Below are 19,211 nucleotides of genomic sequence, written 5' to 3'. Positions count from 1 at the left end.
AAGTGGCTGAGCACTCCACAGACACGGGGAGAAATACAGGTACAACAGAAACAGGAAGAAAGAGTGAGAGAAAGTTGTGGTGGAAGAGCACAGCAGGGGTTCGCCACTGCTCCCCTGCCGGAGCCTCGTGGAGTTTTAGGTGTTTTCGCTCAATAAACACTCACAATACCCAGTCTGGGAATCGAAACCACGATCCTATGACCGCGACCGCTGCCCTAACCACTGGGCTATTGCGTCTCCACACTTAAGTAACTAATATCGGTGCGTATATCACACACACACACACCACACACACACACACACACACACACACACACACACACACTATCGTTTCAAATTTTGGTACAAAGCCCGCAATTTCGATGGATGGGGTTAGTCGATTACATCGACCCCAGTGCTCAACTGGTACTTATTTTATCGACCCCGTAAAGATAAAAGGCAAAGTCGCCCTTCGCGGAATTTGAACTCAGATTCTGCCAGTTCGCCGCCTTCAACACATACATATTGCATATGTTTATCGCCACTTAAACGTGGCGATAAATTTAACATACATATTAATGCAAAACTTGCCCAGAGTTGAGCTGAGGAGAAATGTGAGATATATTTACGAGCGTATGATTCTTAGTAAACATAGATATCATGTTATTGTGACAAGGTACACACCGTGGTGGAAGTCACATACTTTCTCTTTTCTTGTCCTCTGTGTCCACAAAAAAAATATCGATGTGCACGCTAATAAATACCTATAAATTACCACAATCTCTATAAGCAGGGATTAGTAACTGATCACTGATGAGCTGTTAATAAATGCTGAAACTAGTTAGATAAATCTCTGGCTGAAGAGAGCAAGAATTTGTGGTTCAGCAAAAATAGCCACTCTTTCTCGGTGAGACCAAATATGAATTTACTTAAAATAAAGGACAAGAAATGCACAGGTGGCTGTGCTTGCTCTCCAACCATATGGTTCCGGGTTCAGTTCCACTGCGTGGCATCTTGGGTAAATTTCTTCGAGCCGACTACCGCCATGTGAAAACTGAAAGATGCCTGTCGTGTGTGTGTATGTAGATATATATGTATATATATATATATATATATATATATATATATATATATTATATAATATATATATATATATATATATATATATGTCTGTGTTTATCTTCTTGACTCGGTGTTGGTGTGTTTACATCCCCATACCTTAGTAGTTCGGCAAAAGAGACAGAATGAGTAAGTATCAGAGTTAAAAAATAAAATGTAAACGATTCGTAGTTCACCTTTCGTCTCCAGGAGAAGAGAGTAGGACAACTGCTGTGCTGATGACGTCTGCCGAGGCAGAAACGCGTCTCCGCTTTGCTATTCTCTTATCTTCAGACGACTAGACTGACTTATCCTTCTTAGATGACAGACCAGTTTTGGAGAGTTCTTGATTCTTGAAATGTTCTCTTCTTCTCGTTTAAAGTTGGTTCCAATTGGCACCAAGGAATTGGTCCAACCAACATGAAATGGGAAATAATTTCAATAAATCAACAAATATTCTTGTTTGTTATTAAATAAATGGCACGGACCGTTGTGTATTATTTCTGTTAACTCACTTTCCGTATGTTTGTGTGGTGTGTGTTTGTGTGTTGTGTCTGCATGTGTGTGTGTGTGCGTATGGTCTAACAGTTCTTGGCTGAAACCCGCATTACACGAAGTTTCATAGAGATTTATGACAAGTATTTGAATTAATTAAACACGTGTTCACGCAGCCTGTTTATGCACACACACACACAGACACTCACTATACAATACAGATTGTAATATAATATTTATCATCTGCCCCTTGTCTTTTGTTAAAAAAACATTAGGCACATTACATATTAAGTATTTTCGCTCTTTTATCGAATCGTTGTACGTGAGTAGCCGATGTCACGACATCACGACACCATTGAATGTTTTTTCACACATTTTCCTCTTCTCAAAGAAACACTTTTGTCTTTCTTTTGTCAATTTTTTGCTCAGCAGTCTTTTCTCTCTCCCGTCTCGCTCATTTCTTTGACATATTTCATTTCCCAAATGCGAATTTTCTCTTACAATGCTTTCGTTATTATTATTATTATTATTACTATCACCATCATGATCATCATCATCGTCATAACCCGAGCAGACTTTATTGTGTTCGTTGCCTCTCTTCTTCTCCCGCTCAGCTCATACTTAACTTCACCATCGCTTACCTTTCCAGCTCAGTGATTCACAGCCGTTTCTTTCAGTTTTAATCTCTTTTTCTTTTGCCAAAAAAACCCCAAAAACACTGGCATTTCATATTACTTGGAGGGGAAGGGGGGTGCGCGCGTGTGTGTTCGTTTGTTTTCTTTTTCTTCGTTCCGTGACACGACATTCTCAAAGTCTTGTCTTCTTGTCTCTAACTCTGACCTCCTCCATCTTCCCTCCACTCCAGTCTCTATCTGCTTTGTTCGTTATCTATCAATCTAGTCATTCTCTGTGAATGTATACACACGAATATGTATGTATATACGTATAGATATCTATCTGTCTTTATCTTTTCCTCTCTACCTATCTATCAATCTATCTGTCTGTCTGATTATCCCTATCTATCTATCTACCTATCTCTATCTCTCTGTCTATCTATCCATCTATCTCTCTCTCTCTCTACCTATCTATCTCTCTCTCTCTACCTATCTATATCTATCTCTCTCTCTCTACCTATCTATATCTATCTCTCAACCTCTCTCTCTCTCTCTATCTACCTATCTATCTATCTATCTATCTATCTATCTATCTATCTATCTATATATATATATATATTATATATATATATATATTATATATATACCTATCTATCTATCTCTCTACCTATCTATATATCTCTCTCTCTATCTATCTATATCTGTCTATCTATATCTATCTATCTCTATCTCTACCTACCTACCTACCTACCTACCTACCTATCTATCTATCTACTATCTATCTATCTATCTATCTATCTATCTATCTATCTATCCTCTATATTTCTATCTAGCTACCTATTATCTATCTATCTATCTATCTATATTTCTATCTATCTATCATCTATCTATCTATCTTTATCTATCTATCTATCTATCTATCTATCTGTATATATATATATATATAGATATATATATATATATATATATATATATATATATTATATATATATATATATATATATCAAACGCTGTCTTTCGTCTGTTTCCTTGTCTATGTTGTTATTTAACTCCAGGTTGGCCGTGAAAAGCAGACCTATGTACATCGGCGTTCCGGCTGTGACCATCTTGTCTGCTGACATCAGACACTACACTACATCATCAACTTTGTACTTTTTACGTTAAAAAGTTGTGTGTAATTTGAGGGAGGTTTGGCTGTTATCTCTAAAAGGTCGAGCAATTGCTAAGAGTCTTTGCTGTTCTTACCTCAAGTCAATCTTGATCGAACAGATTTATAATACACACCATCCAAGCCGTGCCATTGTTCAGGGGACAACAACCTAAGACCCGCTTACGTAACGTTTCCGTCCCTTTCAAGCCAAATCCCTCGCAAATACTCTTCGCCTCTTTAAGGTGGAAGACGTTGTTTAAGGGAGATTTGGCTGCTATTTCCCAGAAGGTCGTGCCACCACGTTAGAGGTTTCGTCTGTCTTATCACTGCACAGCTTATCCAGCTAATCTAATTTATTTATCTAAGTGTAAAGAAGGGAGATTAAAAAGATAAAGTAAAGTCCGCCACTGGAGCCATGGAGCCATGGAGATGACGAGAGAGAGAGAGAGAGACGGGGTGGGAGGAGGAGAGACTGGCAGATCGTTTCATGCTTTCTCTACCTCCCACTCGCTCTTTCGCCCATTCCTTTCTATCTTTGCAATTTCCCCTTCGCACCGTATTTTCCTTTACTCCCTCTATCCTTAGCCATTCTCTTTTCTTTCTCTCTGCAGCTCTTGTCTCTCTTACTCTGTCACGCACGACTTTCTCTGTCATACAATCCTCCCGTTCTCTCTCCCTCTCTCATTCCCTTTACTCTGTCACACATCCCCCCTCTCTATTTAACAAGTATTCACTGTCACTTCTACTCTTGTAGCTTTTCTTCTATTCCTCCTCCCGTCTATTCTCTCTCTCTCTCTCTATCTATCTATCTATTTATCTTCATCTTAATTTCTCCCCCTCCTTCTTCCTCCTTCTAACTTTTCTTTCTCTCACCCTCCTTCTCCCACTCTCGCTTTGTCCTCTTTCTCTTTATCTCTGCTTCCCTCCTACTCTGTCAGTCCTGTTGCTGTGACTACTACCGAAAAGCTGAGAGGCGTCGTCGAATGGCAGGTGGCATATCACGTGACCGAGCTCTTTAGATCTACCGCTTCTACCACCACCACCACCATCATCATCATCTTCATGATCACTTTCACTATCACTCATCGCGACAATTATTCCTCCCACCCCTATCCTGTCGCCACCGTCGTCACACTTACCTTCTCATCGCCGCCACCACCACTATGATCATTACTAAGTAGTACACCGCCACCGCCGCCTTCACCACCATTACGACCTCTACTACAAACACAATAAATATCTTTGCATTTCTCTCTCTCTCTCTCTCTCTCCCACCGCACCCCTCTCCTTCAGTCACGCACAACACTCACCCCTCTTACTACACCCCGAACAACACCAACAACAACAACGACACCTAGCAACACAGCGTGGGAGCCTCTACGCGGTCGCGTGGCTTGCTCGAAATAACAGCTTGATCTCCCTCAAATCGCAAACCCTTAATATCTTAAATAAAGGACATAATAATAATAATGTAGGGTTTTGCAGTCTTAAAAAAAAAAAAAGGGACGACATAGTGACAATTGAAATGGGTTTTTTTTCTCTTTTGCGGTCTTTTCCCCTGAATCGGGGTTGATTTGGTGCTAAACAACAACAACACAAACACCACCACCACCTCCGCCACCACCACGACTGCTACCACCGCCTCCGCCGCCACCACGACTGCTACCACCACCTCCGCCGTCGCCACCATCATCACCAACATTCCAACTCTATTTACTAACATCAGTAGCAGCACAATAACAAATCTCCCATGCTGTAACGACGACCGTGACCAACCCGTCTTACTACTTACTACTAACAGCAACAACAAGAAGAAGCACGAAAACAACAACAAACCGTCACCTACCACCACCACCACCACCACCACCACCTCTACCACTACTACTACTACTATCTCCAGTAGTACAATAACAAACTGCCCTGCCGTGTCGTTCGTGACATAGACACACATAGATACCATCCACACAAAACACAAACACACACACACGCGCGCACAGATCCCTACCGACAGATCGTCCCCCATCGCCGCCCTTAAAAAACCCCTCCACCTAAAGGCTCACCCCCACCAAAAAGGCTCACCCCCCGCCGCCGCCATCAGCTTCTAACCAAGTCGGCCGTCGACACTTCAACGATGCGGCTCTTTAACGCTACCAAAGCGAACTGCTCTTCTGCCAGATATTCCTCCTGTGCCAATTCTGCGGACAAACGGTGCCAAAAACACGGTAGAGTTTTACCTTTTCTTCCATTTATTTCACACTTTTATCAACTAACAACAACCAGCATGCTAGAAATAGCAGGCAAAAAAAAAAAATTCCTCACTCGAATCACAAAAACACGCGCAAACATAATTTATGTACCTGTTGACTAAAACCTCCGTACATACGTGTGTTTATATGTGTATATATATATATATATATTCCGCCGAGGTCGACTTTGCCTTTCATCCTTTCGGGGTCGATAAATAAAGTACCAGTTTTGCAACTGAGGTCATTGTGATTCCTTTGTCCTTGTTTGTCCCCTCTATGTTTAGCCCCTTGTGGGCAGTAAAGAAATATATATATATATGTGTGTGTGTGTGTGTGTATGTATGTATATATGTATGTTTGTGTGTGTATAAATGTACGTGTATATCATAGCCAAAGCACTTCTACGGCTGTTTCCACACGTTCATGTACCACTGCGTGGTCGCTTGACCAGGCAGCGATAGCAGCTAAATCCCTCCTTAAATCAAACCCTACCATATGAAAATAATATATAAATAAATATAGGGAAGCGGAGCCTCTAAACGTGGTCATTGGACCCGCTAGAAATAAAGCCCAAATCCCACTCTGATCACGTCTTTCAGTAATGAATTCTGGTCTAGTTTAGGTCGGTCAGATCTGACCTGGGGTTAAACGTTAACAACCACGCAACATCATCGCTTCTGTCATCGTTATCATCGTTATCATCGTTGTTATTGTCATCAACGTTGTCATTGCTGTTGTTATTGTCACCGTTGTTTCATATGGTGATCTATTTTCGAGTTTTAATCAGCTCAAAGACACAAACAAGACTTCTTAAATGTTTGACCTCTTCCAACTTCTCCGTAGACATCAGTATTTTGCTATTTCCTTCTCTCTCGAAGCTCGTAAGCACTTTAAAGAGATATATATATGTTTGATATTTCTTATTCACATTACGGAAACACGCGCAAACATATACCTGTTGACTAAAATTCCCATACAATTATATCTACACACATAAGTGCATATAAATACAGATAGACTGGCATACACCCTCTGAGATAGAGAAATACAGGCCGACAGATAGAGAGATAGATAGGTAGACGGACATATACGGACTGAGATAGAAAGAGAGGCTTATCGAGAGAGAGAGAGACAGACACAGATAGATAGATAGATGCACCATAATCCCACCCAAATCATATCCTACTTAAAAAAAAGAGAAGATTATAATGTGGTGTTGGATGTACTGCCCTGTAAAAACGATGAGATGGTCACCTTGGGAATGTCTCTGACCATAGACTCGATCATTGCAATAAACCACCAAATGTTTGCTGTCATTTACTCATGTGACAATTTATTTCATAAAAAACCCCGTTTTCCAGTTTACCTTTAAAATGTTCGGCACATGTAATATTAGTTCATTAAGTAACGAACTACTTCTACGCTTGTTGTTGTTTAAACTCTTGGTCGGCCTCAGTTGAACATCATTGAAGATCAAAAGCGTTCCAGTTGTGCCAGTCCCATCTTTTTTTTTATATATGTTTATCGAAACATGGTTTAGCAAGGACTACTCTACATCAATACGGTGTGCGCTATTTTTTTTTCTCGGGAGATTTCCTTGTTATTTCTAGCAGATTGAGCGGTTACAAAGAAGCTCCTGCCCTCACCCCGAATTTCAGTGTAACTCTCTCTCTCTTCTTTCACACACACACACGTACATGCATATACCTGTTGCTATAAAACCTTTAATATGAAATTTGTTAGTAATATCTCTAAGCAAATATGCTTCTATCCATAATCCTTGCTACCTGAGCGATCGCACAAAAGCCAGAAACTCGGAGTAGCGCCGATTGAAGCGCCTCTATTGCCAACAAATAAACTATGCGTTGCATACCTTTTCATCTATGTGTACACCCTCAATATATATATATATATATATATAATATATTAATATATATATATGTGTGTGGTGTGTTGTGTGTGTGTGTGTCCTTTTTCCCCCTTAGTTTAGTTTTAGTGTCAACCACGCTTTCTCTCTCTCTCTCCCTCACATGTAAAGAGCATTTGTCTTCGTCCCTGGGTCCTTATTTGCACCTGCAACCAAATTAATTTGCTTCTTAGGTTGTACCTGCCCAAGTTCACTTGGTTTAACTTCTACAACTGCTGCTATTACTACTACTACAACAACAACAACAAAAATGTGACTGCGTGGTTGCATGACTTGCTAGAAATAAGAGGCTAATTTCCTTCAAGGAATCCACATAGAAATAATGCAGTCCAGATGATTGCACTGCAGTCACGACTCTGAAGAGACCCCTGAACAGAGTCGATCTGCTCCGACCCCGCGTTTAACAACCGACAGCGCTTCAGCCCTTTGTCAATTTCGCGCGCTCAAAATGAACGCGAAGGTAAACATGCCAAGATGAAGAATGGATTATTGTTCTGGAATCGATAAGTTCCTTTGCGGAAAACTTTGCTTTCGCTCCAATTCTATAATTTATGAAGATTTCACATGTATAAACACACACAAATATGTATATATTTATATATATATATACATGCATATGTACATACGTACTCACGCTGTATATTAAAAACGGGAGGTGTATGATATTCGTATACGCAGAGTTAATACTGGTGCTTACATAATATGAACATACGACCTGGTTCTTTCTCATTTACACTCACACACACAAACGTTTATGTGAGTGTCTATTCAGGCACGCCCACCTTCACGTAGTTTTAACGTTTTAAGTATACGTATGTTTATGTGTATGTGTGCACCTAAGTATATACATTATATATATATATATATATATATATATATATATTATATATATATATATATATATATATATATATATATATATATATATATATATATATATATGAGCGTTATACTAATACATCTGTGTTGTTTTGGAACACCACCTGTCTTCGTCTTTTGTTTTGTTCGTAAACTCTCCCTCTATACATATATATATGTATGTATGTATGTATGTATGTAATGAATGTATGTATATGTGTGTGTGTGCGCGGTGTATTCATACATGCATGTATACAATGTGTATAAGTATGTTTAATTCATTTTACTGTGTGCGTGTAAAATCAAACCACACACACACACATTAAAATACACCCAAAAACTTGCTCTCACGTTTGCCTTGTATTTCTTTAGAGATGAATACATACATATATTAATTTGATTCTTACGTTGTACCTGGGGAGCAACAAACTTTTTCCAACCACCGCTTTTCCGAATGCCCTGAAGAAGGGCTCTTCACCCCGAAATGTAGAAACATAAAGCAAAACTGAAGCTTCGTTCTGTTTTCTTTTCATTTTGTACTTTACTTTGTGTCTTCTCGTATGTATGCGTGTGTGTGTGTTTGTCTTTGTGCATATTTTGTCCCTTCCTCACCCCTTGACAACCGGCGTTGGTTTGTTTGTTATTCCCGTTACATAGCGGTTCGGCAGAAAAGAGACTCATAGAATATGTACCAGGCTTAAAACCCAAAAGTACTGTGATCGATTTGTTCGACTCGACTCTTTAAGGCGGTGCCCCAGCATGGCCATAGTCTTAGTGACTGAAACAAATAAAAGATTATATATATATAAATTTGAACTGTATATATATATATATATATATATATATATATATATATATAGGCGCAGGAGTGGCTGTGTGGTGCGTGACACCTTGGGCAAGTGTCTTCTGCTATAGCCCTGGGCAGACCAAAGACTTGTGAATGGATTTGGTAGCCGGAACCTGAAAGAAACCCATCCTATCTATGTGTGTGTGGGGTGTTTTACGTCCCCGTAACTTAACTGTTCGGCAAAAGAGACCGATAGAATAAGTACTAGGCTGACAAAGAATAAGTCGTGGGGTCGATTTGTCTCGACTAAAGGCGGTGCTCCAGCATGGCCGCAGTCAACTGACTGAAACAAGTAAAGGAATAACAATATATATGAGTGTATCGTGTGTGCACATAGGTAATTTGTGTGTGGGGTAGGTATACGCAAAATTCATGTAGACCCCTCCCATACTAACTCCACCAACTCCCACCCCATTAATCCACCCCTTCCTCCCGGACCGCCACCCCTCTGATGTTCTTTCTGCTGTCATTGACTTACAAACGTTCAAATTGGACATCGCCCGTATCAATCTCACCTGTCTTAATCTCACCGTATCAGTCTCACCTGTAGCATTTTAGCTATAGCCACCCCGTCTCTTGTGACTATAGTATATCTGGGAGAGGCGGCGAGCTGGCAGAACCGTTAGCACGCCGGGCGAAATGCTAAGCAGTATTTCGTCTGCCGTTACGTTCTGAGTTCAAATTCCGCCGAGGTCGACTTTGCCTTTCATCCTTTCGGGGTCGGTAAATAAAGTACCTATTTCTGTATTACCCACAAGGGGCCAAACATAGAGGGGACAAACAAGGACAGACGTAGGTATTAAGTCGATTACATCGACCCCAGTGCCTTAACTGGTACTTAATTTATCGACCCCGAAAGGATGAAAGGCAAAGTCGACCTCGGCGGAATTTGAACTCAGAACGCAGCGACAGACGAAATACCGCAAGGCATTTTGCCCGGCATGCTAACGGTTCTGCCATCTCGCCGGGTCGGTAAATAAAGTACCAATTACGCACTGGGGTCGATCTAATCGACTTAATCCCTTTGTCTGTCCCTGTTTGTCCCCTCTATGTTTAGCCCCTTGTGGGCAATAAAGAATTATATAGTATATCTGGGACTTCATTATTAAATATGTGAGTAAAGAATTGCACAGGAGGACGACAAAGGAACCCTTACCCTAACTAAAGTGTGGGATTCGAAGGACATTCGGCTGCTATCTCTAGCAGGTGGAACGGATATATAGTGGCCCTGTCTATGGTTCGTCTGGGCAGCAGGTTCGCTGAATCGTTAACGCGCCTTTTATCGATAAAATAAAGAACCAGTCAAATATTGGTTTCGATCGATTTAATCGAGTAACCTCCGTCTCCGGGCATCTTCTCAGAATTGCAGGTCTTTTGGTTGAATAACAAACAGTGACTGATGTTCTTTGGCCCTTAAAAACATTACCGTATAGCAGTACTTTTCAAACTTTTTTGCTGGAGCGGAACCCCAAGGAAACATTCCACTGGCTCGAGGAGCCCCTGTGCAATAATTTAATTGTCTTAAGCACACATATCTGCACAGGAGAATTAAAAATTACTGCCGATTTTAGCAGTTTTGTAACTTCTTGCGGAACCCCTGGACTGTACTGGCGGAACCCTGGTTGAAAACCACTGCCGTATAGAGAGGAACGTGAACAGACGTTGTTTTGAGGTCGGTTCGGTCTGCAGCCAGGGGAGATACTGCTCGTGGCTGTAATAGAAGACACTTGTCCAAGGTGACACGCAGTGGGACTGAACCCAGAACCATGTGTGGCTGGGAGGAAAACTTCTTACTGCTTTTTTTAATGGAATAAATACTTCAAATTTTGCTAAACATAAACAGCGTAATCAATATTCTAATTACTGGTTTGTAAACTTTGAGACGGAAATCAGCTGTCGACAGCCGCCTAAATACACCGACCCAATTAACCGAGTCTCTGATGTGACCACTTAAGCTACTAGAAATAGCAACCAAATCTTCCTGGTCACGCCTGCCGTGACCATCTCGTATATCTCTCAAATGCAAAGTATCTAAAAGTTGTTGAGCTAATGTCCTTTCTGTTTTTTTTTTTTGTTTAAACGTCAAGGTGTGATTTGAGGAATATTCGGCTGTTATGTTCTGCAGCCATGTAGAGGCCTCGTGCCTGCGCGCGCGTACAAGCAGTGATTTACGCGTGGGAAAATATTTGCTGTGGTTTAACCTCAGACCAACCTTGATCAATCAAAGCTGTCATCGAAAACATTCCAGCCACGACTATCACTTCATTTTGTGTATCAGGGACTATAGTTGTCCATTTTCTTTTAGGACCGTGGGGTGCAATTTAAGGTGAATTTGGCTACAATTTCTAGCAGGCTGAGCAACCACATATAGGATCCTCTCATTGGCTTTTGTTGGCCGTTCTGTGTTTTGTATGGACTTTGACATAATGGCTACGCCCCAGTATATTGTTGTTTGAGTAGGTTTCGTGTGTGTGTGTGTGTGTGTATGAATGTTTCTTTGTACGAGCGAGTGTTGATGTATATTTGTCTCTCTTCTCTCTCTCTTTTACTCTTTTACTTGTTTCAGTCATTTGACTGCGGCCATGCTGGAGCACCGCCTTTTAATCGAGCAACTCGACCCCGGGACTTATTCTTTTTGTAAGCCCAGTACTTATTCTATCGGTCTCTTTTTTTGCCGAACCGCTAAGTAACGGGGACATAAACACACCAGCATCGGTTGTCAAGCAATGCTAGGGGGACAAACACAGACACACAGACACACAAACACACACACGCATATATATATATATATATATATATATATATTATATATATATATATATATACGACGGGCTTCTTTTCAGTTTCCGTCTACCAAATCCACTCACAAGGCTTTGGTCGGCCCGAGGCTATAGCAGAAGACACTTGCCCAAGGTGCCACGCAGTGGGACTGAACCCAGAACCATGTGGTTGGTAAACAAGCTACTTACCACACAGCCACTCTTCGCTTCTAAAGTGTTACGTTTTTGCAGGTCTCTAATCTATCTGCACATGGCGATGTGTGTTTACAATCACTGTCGGGATTCGTAAACAAAATCTCTGCAGGCTCTCGTATATTCTTTTCTACTCTAGCCACAAGGCCCGAAATTTTTGGGGAGGAGTGGTCCAGTCGATTAGATCGATCCCAGCACGCAATTGGTTCTTAATTTATCGACCCCCGAAAAGATGAAAGGCAAAGACGACCTCGGTGGAATTTGAACTCAGAACGTATATTAAAGTTCAACTGCTCTATGCACGTGTGAGTGAGTGTGTGTGTGTGTTAAAGGCATGAAACTGTGTGTCAGTGTGTCCGTCGATAACTGATGAAGAATTAGGATCCGTCTGTGTTTGTCTGATGTGTACGTTTTTTAGTATTTAATGCATTTTTCGTGAGAGAGAGAGACATTGATAAACATGCACACATATACACGCGTGAAGGAATGTATAAACGCGAGTGTATACAGGTTATCTTTCGAAAGTATTTCAAACTGCAAGTACACTACACACTGTTTACATTTTACACACCGCTTTTCGTCAAATATACACCAAAGTGTGGGAACTGAGGAGTGGAGGTGGGAGCGGGTGCAGGGTGGGCAGGGGTTGGAAGTTGGACTGGTTTTAAATACATAGGATGGCTGGGATAGGAAGGGGTTCAAGAGCGCCGAGTAATAAATGTGTAATATATCAAACGGCTCACGATGGGTTGGTGGTGGTGGTGTTTGTGTGTGATGAAGATGGGTGTAGCGAGAACGGGTGGCTCTGTGATGGTGGTGAATGATAGCCGTGGTAGAGGCTTGTGTTGATGGTGGTAGTCGTGGCGATGAAGGTAGGTGCGTGTGTGGCTAGCGATGATGATGATGGCGGTGGTGGTGGTAGTCGTGACATTAAAGGTGAATGTATGTGTGTGTGGGGGGACTAGCGATGATGATGATGATGATGATGGTGGTGGTGGTAGAAGTGATGACGATGACGTCGACGATGAGAAGAGAGAGGAGCCTGAGGCCCAAAGCCAGCTCCGGTTGAGCTAATCATTACGAAAGGTGTTCGTTCTATCGGTGACCAATCCCGTTTTTAAGAGGGTGCCCTATAAGCTACAGTATCTTGTGTGACTCATATTTTATCGTTGTAATTTAATGGCTATTTTAACTGCTATTTCTAGCAAGTCGAGCGAAAGCGGTGAGTGTGATGGTCGGTGATGTGTAATGGTTTACCAAATGGTCGGGCAATCAATGCCATGAGGTCACCTCACCACCCGATTACAAATTATGCACATTTATGTATTTATACAGCGTCTACGGACAAAGTTTACATTCTATACACGCGTGCTGTGCAAATAACAAAAAGAACAGAGAGTGCTCAATACGATATATAGAGTTTTATTGTATTTACGGGAAGCTGAACACCTCGCCAACCGTTACTGCCCAGTTTTAACGTTTCCAATCATCAAATGTCAGACAGAATATATGGAAGCTATTAGGTGAGACACGAGCACTCAGTGTCCTCTGCTGCTTGTAGCAGAAACAGCTGTCGGCCAATGCCGGTTGTTGCATAATTTCCCGCCCCCTTTGGCTTTTATTTCGTTTCTCATTACGTTCTGTACTCGATTCATGCTTTATTCAGAAGCATTATTCAGTTCTAACCCGAGTTTATTAATATCGTTTGTGCCTAAGCGAAATCACAAGGAATGTGTGCGGTGTATATATATATATATATATATATATATATATATATATATATATATATATATATATATATATATATATATATATATATATATATGTGTGTGTGTATGTATGTATGCGTGTATACACACACACGTGTGCACATAATACATTGTATATATAAAACACACTGTTTTTACTTTGTTGACGCAAAAACACAAAGGAGGTCAGCTCTGTTTGAAGTGTGTATATATTAGGGTAAATAGGGATCACATTTCAGGACCACGATTTCATAGAAACTTTGTGTGTGTGTGTGTGTGTGAAGAGAAAAGGGAGGCTAACCCCAACGGTTTCCATTTTAGATAAATATTTCATGTTTCAATATATTTCTATTCGAGAAGGCGGCGAGTTGGCAGAATCGTTAGCACGACGGGCGAAATGCTTAGTGGTATTTCGTCTGCCGGTACGTTCTGTGTTCAAATTCCGCCGAGGTCGACTTTGCCTTTCATCCTTTCGGGGTCGATAAATTAAGTACCAGTTGCATATTGGGGTCGATCTAATGACTGGCCCCCAAAATTTCGGACCTTGTGCCTAGAGTAGAAAAGAATATATTTCTATTCGAGGGAATTATTCAGGAAAGGATGTTTCAAACATTTCCGTATTTATATGCAAATATATATTTCTAATTTTTTTTTAACCACCGGTCATTCCTGATTGAACAGTTCTCTAATCAGAGGCATTTCGCCTCTGAACATCTAAGTTTTTACGAGTATCTAGGACTGTATCTTCCAATCCAATGGGTCCTTCACACCTTCACTTTTTTATAAAAGGGTATGATTCGAAGGAGAATCGGTTGTTATTTCTGGTAGTGTGATTCGAAGGAGAATTGGCTGCTATTTCTAGCAGGGCGTGATTTGTGGGAGATTTGGCTGCTATTTCTGGACAGGGCGTGATTTGAGGGAGATTTGGCTGCTGTTTCTGGCAGGGCGTGATTTGTGGGAGAATTGGCTGCTATTTCTGGCAGTGTGTGATTTGAGGGACATTTGGCTGCTATTTCTGGATAGGGCGTGATTTGAGGGAGATTTGGCTGCTATTTCTTGTAGCGTGTGATTTGAGGGAGATTTGACTTCTGTTTCTGACAGGGAGATTTTAGTTGTTATTCCTGGCAGGGGTGGGATTTGAGGCGCAACTAACAAGAGAGTCCGTATGCGAGAATCGGTGGGTCTATGTGGATGTGATACACATGTATTGTGTGTGTGCGTGGGCGGTGCTGAAGAGCAAGGTCAAGAGTGAAGAAGGTGTTTTCGACACATAACTCTACGCTTTATACAACCAGCGTAAGAACCATATAACGTCAACGATGGGGTGAGGCGGGGGTGGGTGGAGTGGGGGACGGAGAGACCCTTTTCGTACCAGGATCATGTTGCATGTGGAATTGAGAACGCGTGGGAGAGTAGGTAGGGGTTAGGGGACATATCTGTGCTGAGAAAAACAAATTCTTTAATATCATTTGGTTTATAGGTATGTAACGTATTTGATTCAGTCACTGGTTTGGTAAGCAAAGCGCAATCGTACTTGAAAGACGTGGGCGAAGTTTCACTGCGCGTGCTAGAAATAGCAGTCAAATAGCATTCAAACCACACAGTTTTCTTTTAAAAAGGAAGATCACATTAGATAATGTAGTGCTATGTAAGCTGCAACGGTTTTGACCCACGAAACTACTACCGCCGATAGATATAACTATGTGTGTGTGTGTGTGTGTATGTATGCATGTATGTATGTATGTATGTGTGTGTGTGTGTGTATATATATATATATATATATATATATATATATATATTTCTTTATTGCCCACAAGGGGCTAAACATAGAAAGGACAAACAAGGACAGACAAACGGATTAAGTCGATCAGATCGACCCCAGTGCGAACCTGGTACTTTTATTTAATCGACCCCGAAAGGATGAAAGGCAAAGCCGACCTCGGCAGGATTTGAACTCAGAACGTAACGACAGACGGATTGAGTTCAAATTCCGCCGAGGTCGACATAGATAGATAGATCAGTTACAAGTAGGTTGCCAGAAATGGCTGGGTACTGAGTATTGAGCTCGAAGGAAACCAAAAACAACCTTTAATTGTCATTTGTTTGGATACTGTATGTATACTAATCGAAGTATACAGTGTTGTAGATCGATTTCTTTCGATCATATCGATGGGTTTCGCACTGGATATTGATTAACCGGATATATTAAAAAAAACAGCACGGTTAAGTAATACTGCGTGCTCTTTAGAGATTGCAGAGCACGTGGTATTACGTAACCCTAATGTTATCTAATATCCGGTTATTTAATGCCCGGTGCGAAACCGATTGATATGATTGGCTGAAATATAGATCGATAATACTGTATTGTTTCAATATTAATATATCCTCTCTGTTTACAAATATACGAGTGCGTATTTTTTTCTGACTTACAGATTCTTAAACGACTGTCACACATACATACAAACGTCACACATACACACACATAAATGTGTGTGTATATATATATATATATATATATATTGTGTGTGTGTGTGTGTGTGTGTGTGTGTGTATGCACAGAGAGAGAGAGAGGGGGGGATTAGAGCCTTCGTTTCCGATTTTACATCACTTTTAGTCATCCACAGCCATCTTTTTTTTCTGCCTGTCTTATCTTCAACATCCCTATTGAATTGTCCATGCATTCTTTTCTTTACCCACCTATTTTCAGTTTCATTCGTTTTCAATTGCTTATACAGTGCTTTATCTTTGCAATCTTCCATCCTACGCAAGCCTGACCTTCCTACTTCTAATAATAGCGGTTCCATGGCATTTTTTACATACCATGCTATGTTGTTTTCTTCTGCTCTAATGCTGTGTTCGCATCCAATAAGTCCTCTTCCTCCCTCTTTTTCTTGGTACTTACAGTCTGTCTGTGTCACGTTTTGGGTGAAGTGACCCATATCTAGTTAGCAACTTCCTTGTCTAAGGTGTTGATAGCTTCAATCTTATTCCATCCATTTAATTTCGACTTAAGGATCAGTCTCAGTGGACGCAATTACTCCACCTTAAATTTTTCTGTCATTTCTTTCTCCATCAATTTATCCATTTCCAATATCCCCAAGTACTTATAGCCCGTCTCTTCTATCTGCTTCATAACCTCCCCCGACGGTATCGTTAGCCCGTCCATACATTTGATTTTTGCCTCTTTCCAAGACTAACACACCACACTTTCTCAGTCTGAACTCCATTCTGATATCAGCACTAAAGGTATGCACCGTATCAATGACGGAACTGACTCGGGCTTCATCTTTACCATGAAGTTTGAGATCATCCATGAATAACAAATGGTTGACTTTTTGCTGGCGGCTTTTGAATACAAACCCAGCTTTTGCTTTCCTCAGAATCACTGTTAGTGGTATCAAGTACAGTATAAAGATCAGTGGGGACAGGCAACCCCCTTGGAAGATGCCCCTCTTAATTTCTACTGTCCCTAAACTTCTTCCGTGTGCTGTCAGGTCCGTCCTCCAATTCGCCATACTTTTACCAACAATCGCTCAACATTCGATGCAATGCCAAATAGGTTCATACACTCCATAATCCAAGAATGTGGGATCATATTGTACGCCTTACGATAATCGATCCATGACATGGCTAAGTTACTTTTCCTCCTTTTGCAGTCTCTAAGTACAGTTTTCTCTATTAGGAGTTGATCCTTGGTATCTCTGCACTTACATTTGCAACCCTTCCGCTCATGTAGCAGGACTCCATTTTTTCCCCAGATGTTCGTACATTGACTCCGCGAGTATTCCAGTCAATAACTTTCACATAAGTGGCAAACAGGATATCGGCCTGTAATTGTGTACCATGTTGCCTTTTTCGATGTTTTTCAGGCACAGGACTGTCCTACCCAATGTCAACCACTCTGGTATTCCTTGGTCGGCATTTGACCAAGTGTTGAGTTGCGCAGCTATTCGTGCATGACATTCACCAAATCTTTTGATCCAGTAGCCTTGAACTCCATCTGGTCCCAGGGCCTTCCAGTTGCTCATTTTTATGCTGATTTCCTTCACTTCCTTAACTGAAATTACTAGTTCTGTCTGTTTTGGACAGACCACTGTTTATTTCAGTTCTTGCAACCATTCAGCATCCTTCTTGTGCTCCTTGTCTTTGCTCCAGATGTCACTCCAAGACCTTTGACTTTCAATGTTATCTGGTAACAACTTTTCATCTGTACACTCTCCATTTATGTCTTTCTAGAATCTCTTCTGATCAACTCTGAATAACCTATTCTGGTGGTAACCCTTCATTCTTTGGTCGTATCTTACCACCTTTGCTTTCTTTGCAACGAGGCACTGTTTCAGTTCCTCCACTACCGCTTTCAGCCCCTTTCTTTCAATATTATACGTCCTTTTCAGCGCCCTGTATTTTTGCTCGCTTTTAAGTTCCCCTTTCTCTTTTCGGTCTAACACAGAGATTTCCTTCGAGAGCATGTCTAACCCTGCCTGGATTCCTTCTTTTTTCCACCATGGATCTTTTCTATTGTCACTAACATTATGTTTCTTTTTCTTGACATCAACAACCACGTTTTCTGCTATAACAATGCTTGCTGCTTTGATCAAATTATTTGTTGCTGTGATGTTGTTTGTTCTGATCTATTTCAGAATTTCATTGACATTTTTCGTTTCTTGGTTCAATTTCCATCGATCAACCTTCTTAACTTTGGAAATAATATCGCTATCGTTCTCCTGTAGTCTTGCCTTTATTCTGTAGTAGTTTGCCTTTTGTTCATCTGTCATGCCACCTTTAGTTTCATCGTCTTCTTTTAGACCATCTACATGTCTCTCATCAAGTAAACTACCACTGCTCCTTTCCTGCGCTATGGGATTACTCTTATTAGTATGAACTCTGTTTTCATTGTTATCTCTGCTGCTATTTTCCACGACCCGTCTTTTGATAGCTTCGAGCTCTCCTTCTGTAAACCAACAATTTTTCCTTATTGCTCCAGCATGATCACATGAGAAATAAAACATTATATTCATGCACGCGTGTCTGTGTCTGTTGTTTAACCCCAGGTCAATCCTGATCAAGCACACCATTAAACAAAGACGTTTCAGTTATTACTATCCCGTCCATTTTCTTCTTCCAGGCATAGTGTACCTAGGACTGTGTCTTCCAATGTCTCCTTCCCGTTTGTAAGTTGTTGGGTGTGATTCGAGAGAGATCAAGCTGATATTTCTAGCAGGTGAAGTGACCAGTTCCCGCATTTTATCCCATTCCAGAAATGTTGTTGAGGCCCAA

At 40.9% G+C, this 19,211-nt stretch overlaps 1 protein-coding gene across 1 annotated transcript in view; it reads left to right on the top strand.

The window, feature by feature from the left end:
• Window positions 1-5,021: 5,021 nt before the first annotated feature.
• Window positions 5,022-19,211, top strand: part of LOC115221566 — a 66,606-nt gene continuing 52,416 nt past the window's right edge. The window contains exon 1 of the mRNA XM_029791768.2: window positions 5,022-5,558. Within this exon, the coding sequence (XP_029647628.1) occupies window positions 5,468-5,558 (91 nt within the window). The 5' untranslated portion in view covers window positions 5,022-5,467. The remainder of the gene's footprint in view (window positions 5,559-19,211) is intronic.

Source organism: Octopus sinensis, linkage group LG18, assembly GCF_006345805.1.
Source record: "Octopus sinensis linkage group LG18, ASM634580v1, whole genome shotgun sequence".
In the NCBI taxonomy this organism is placed as follows: Eukaryota; Metazoa; Mollusca; class Cephalopoda; order Octopoda; family Octopodidae; genus Octopus; species Octopus sinensis.
Note: the sequence above shows the minus strand (reverse complement) of the source record. Positions and strands in the feature narration are given on the sequence as shown.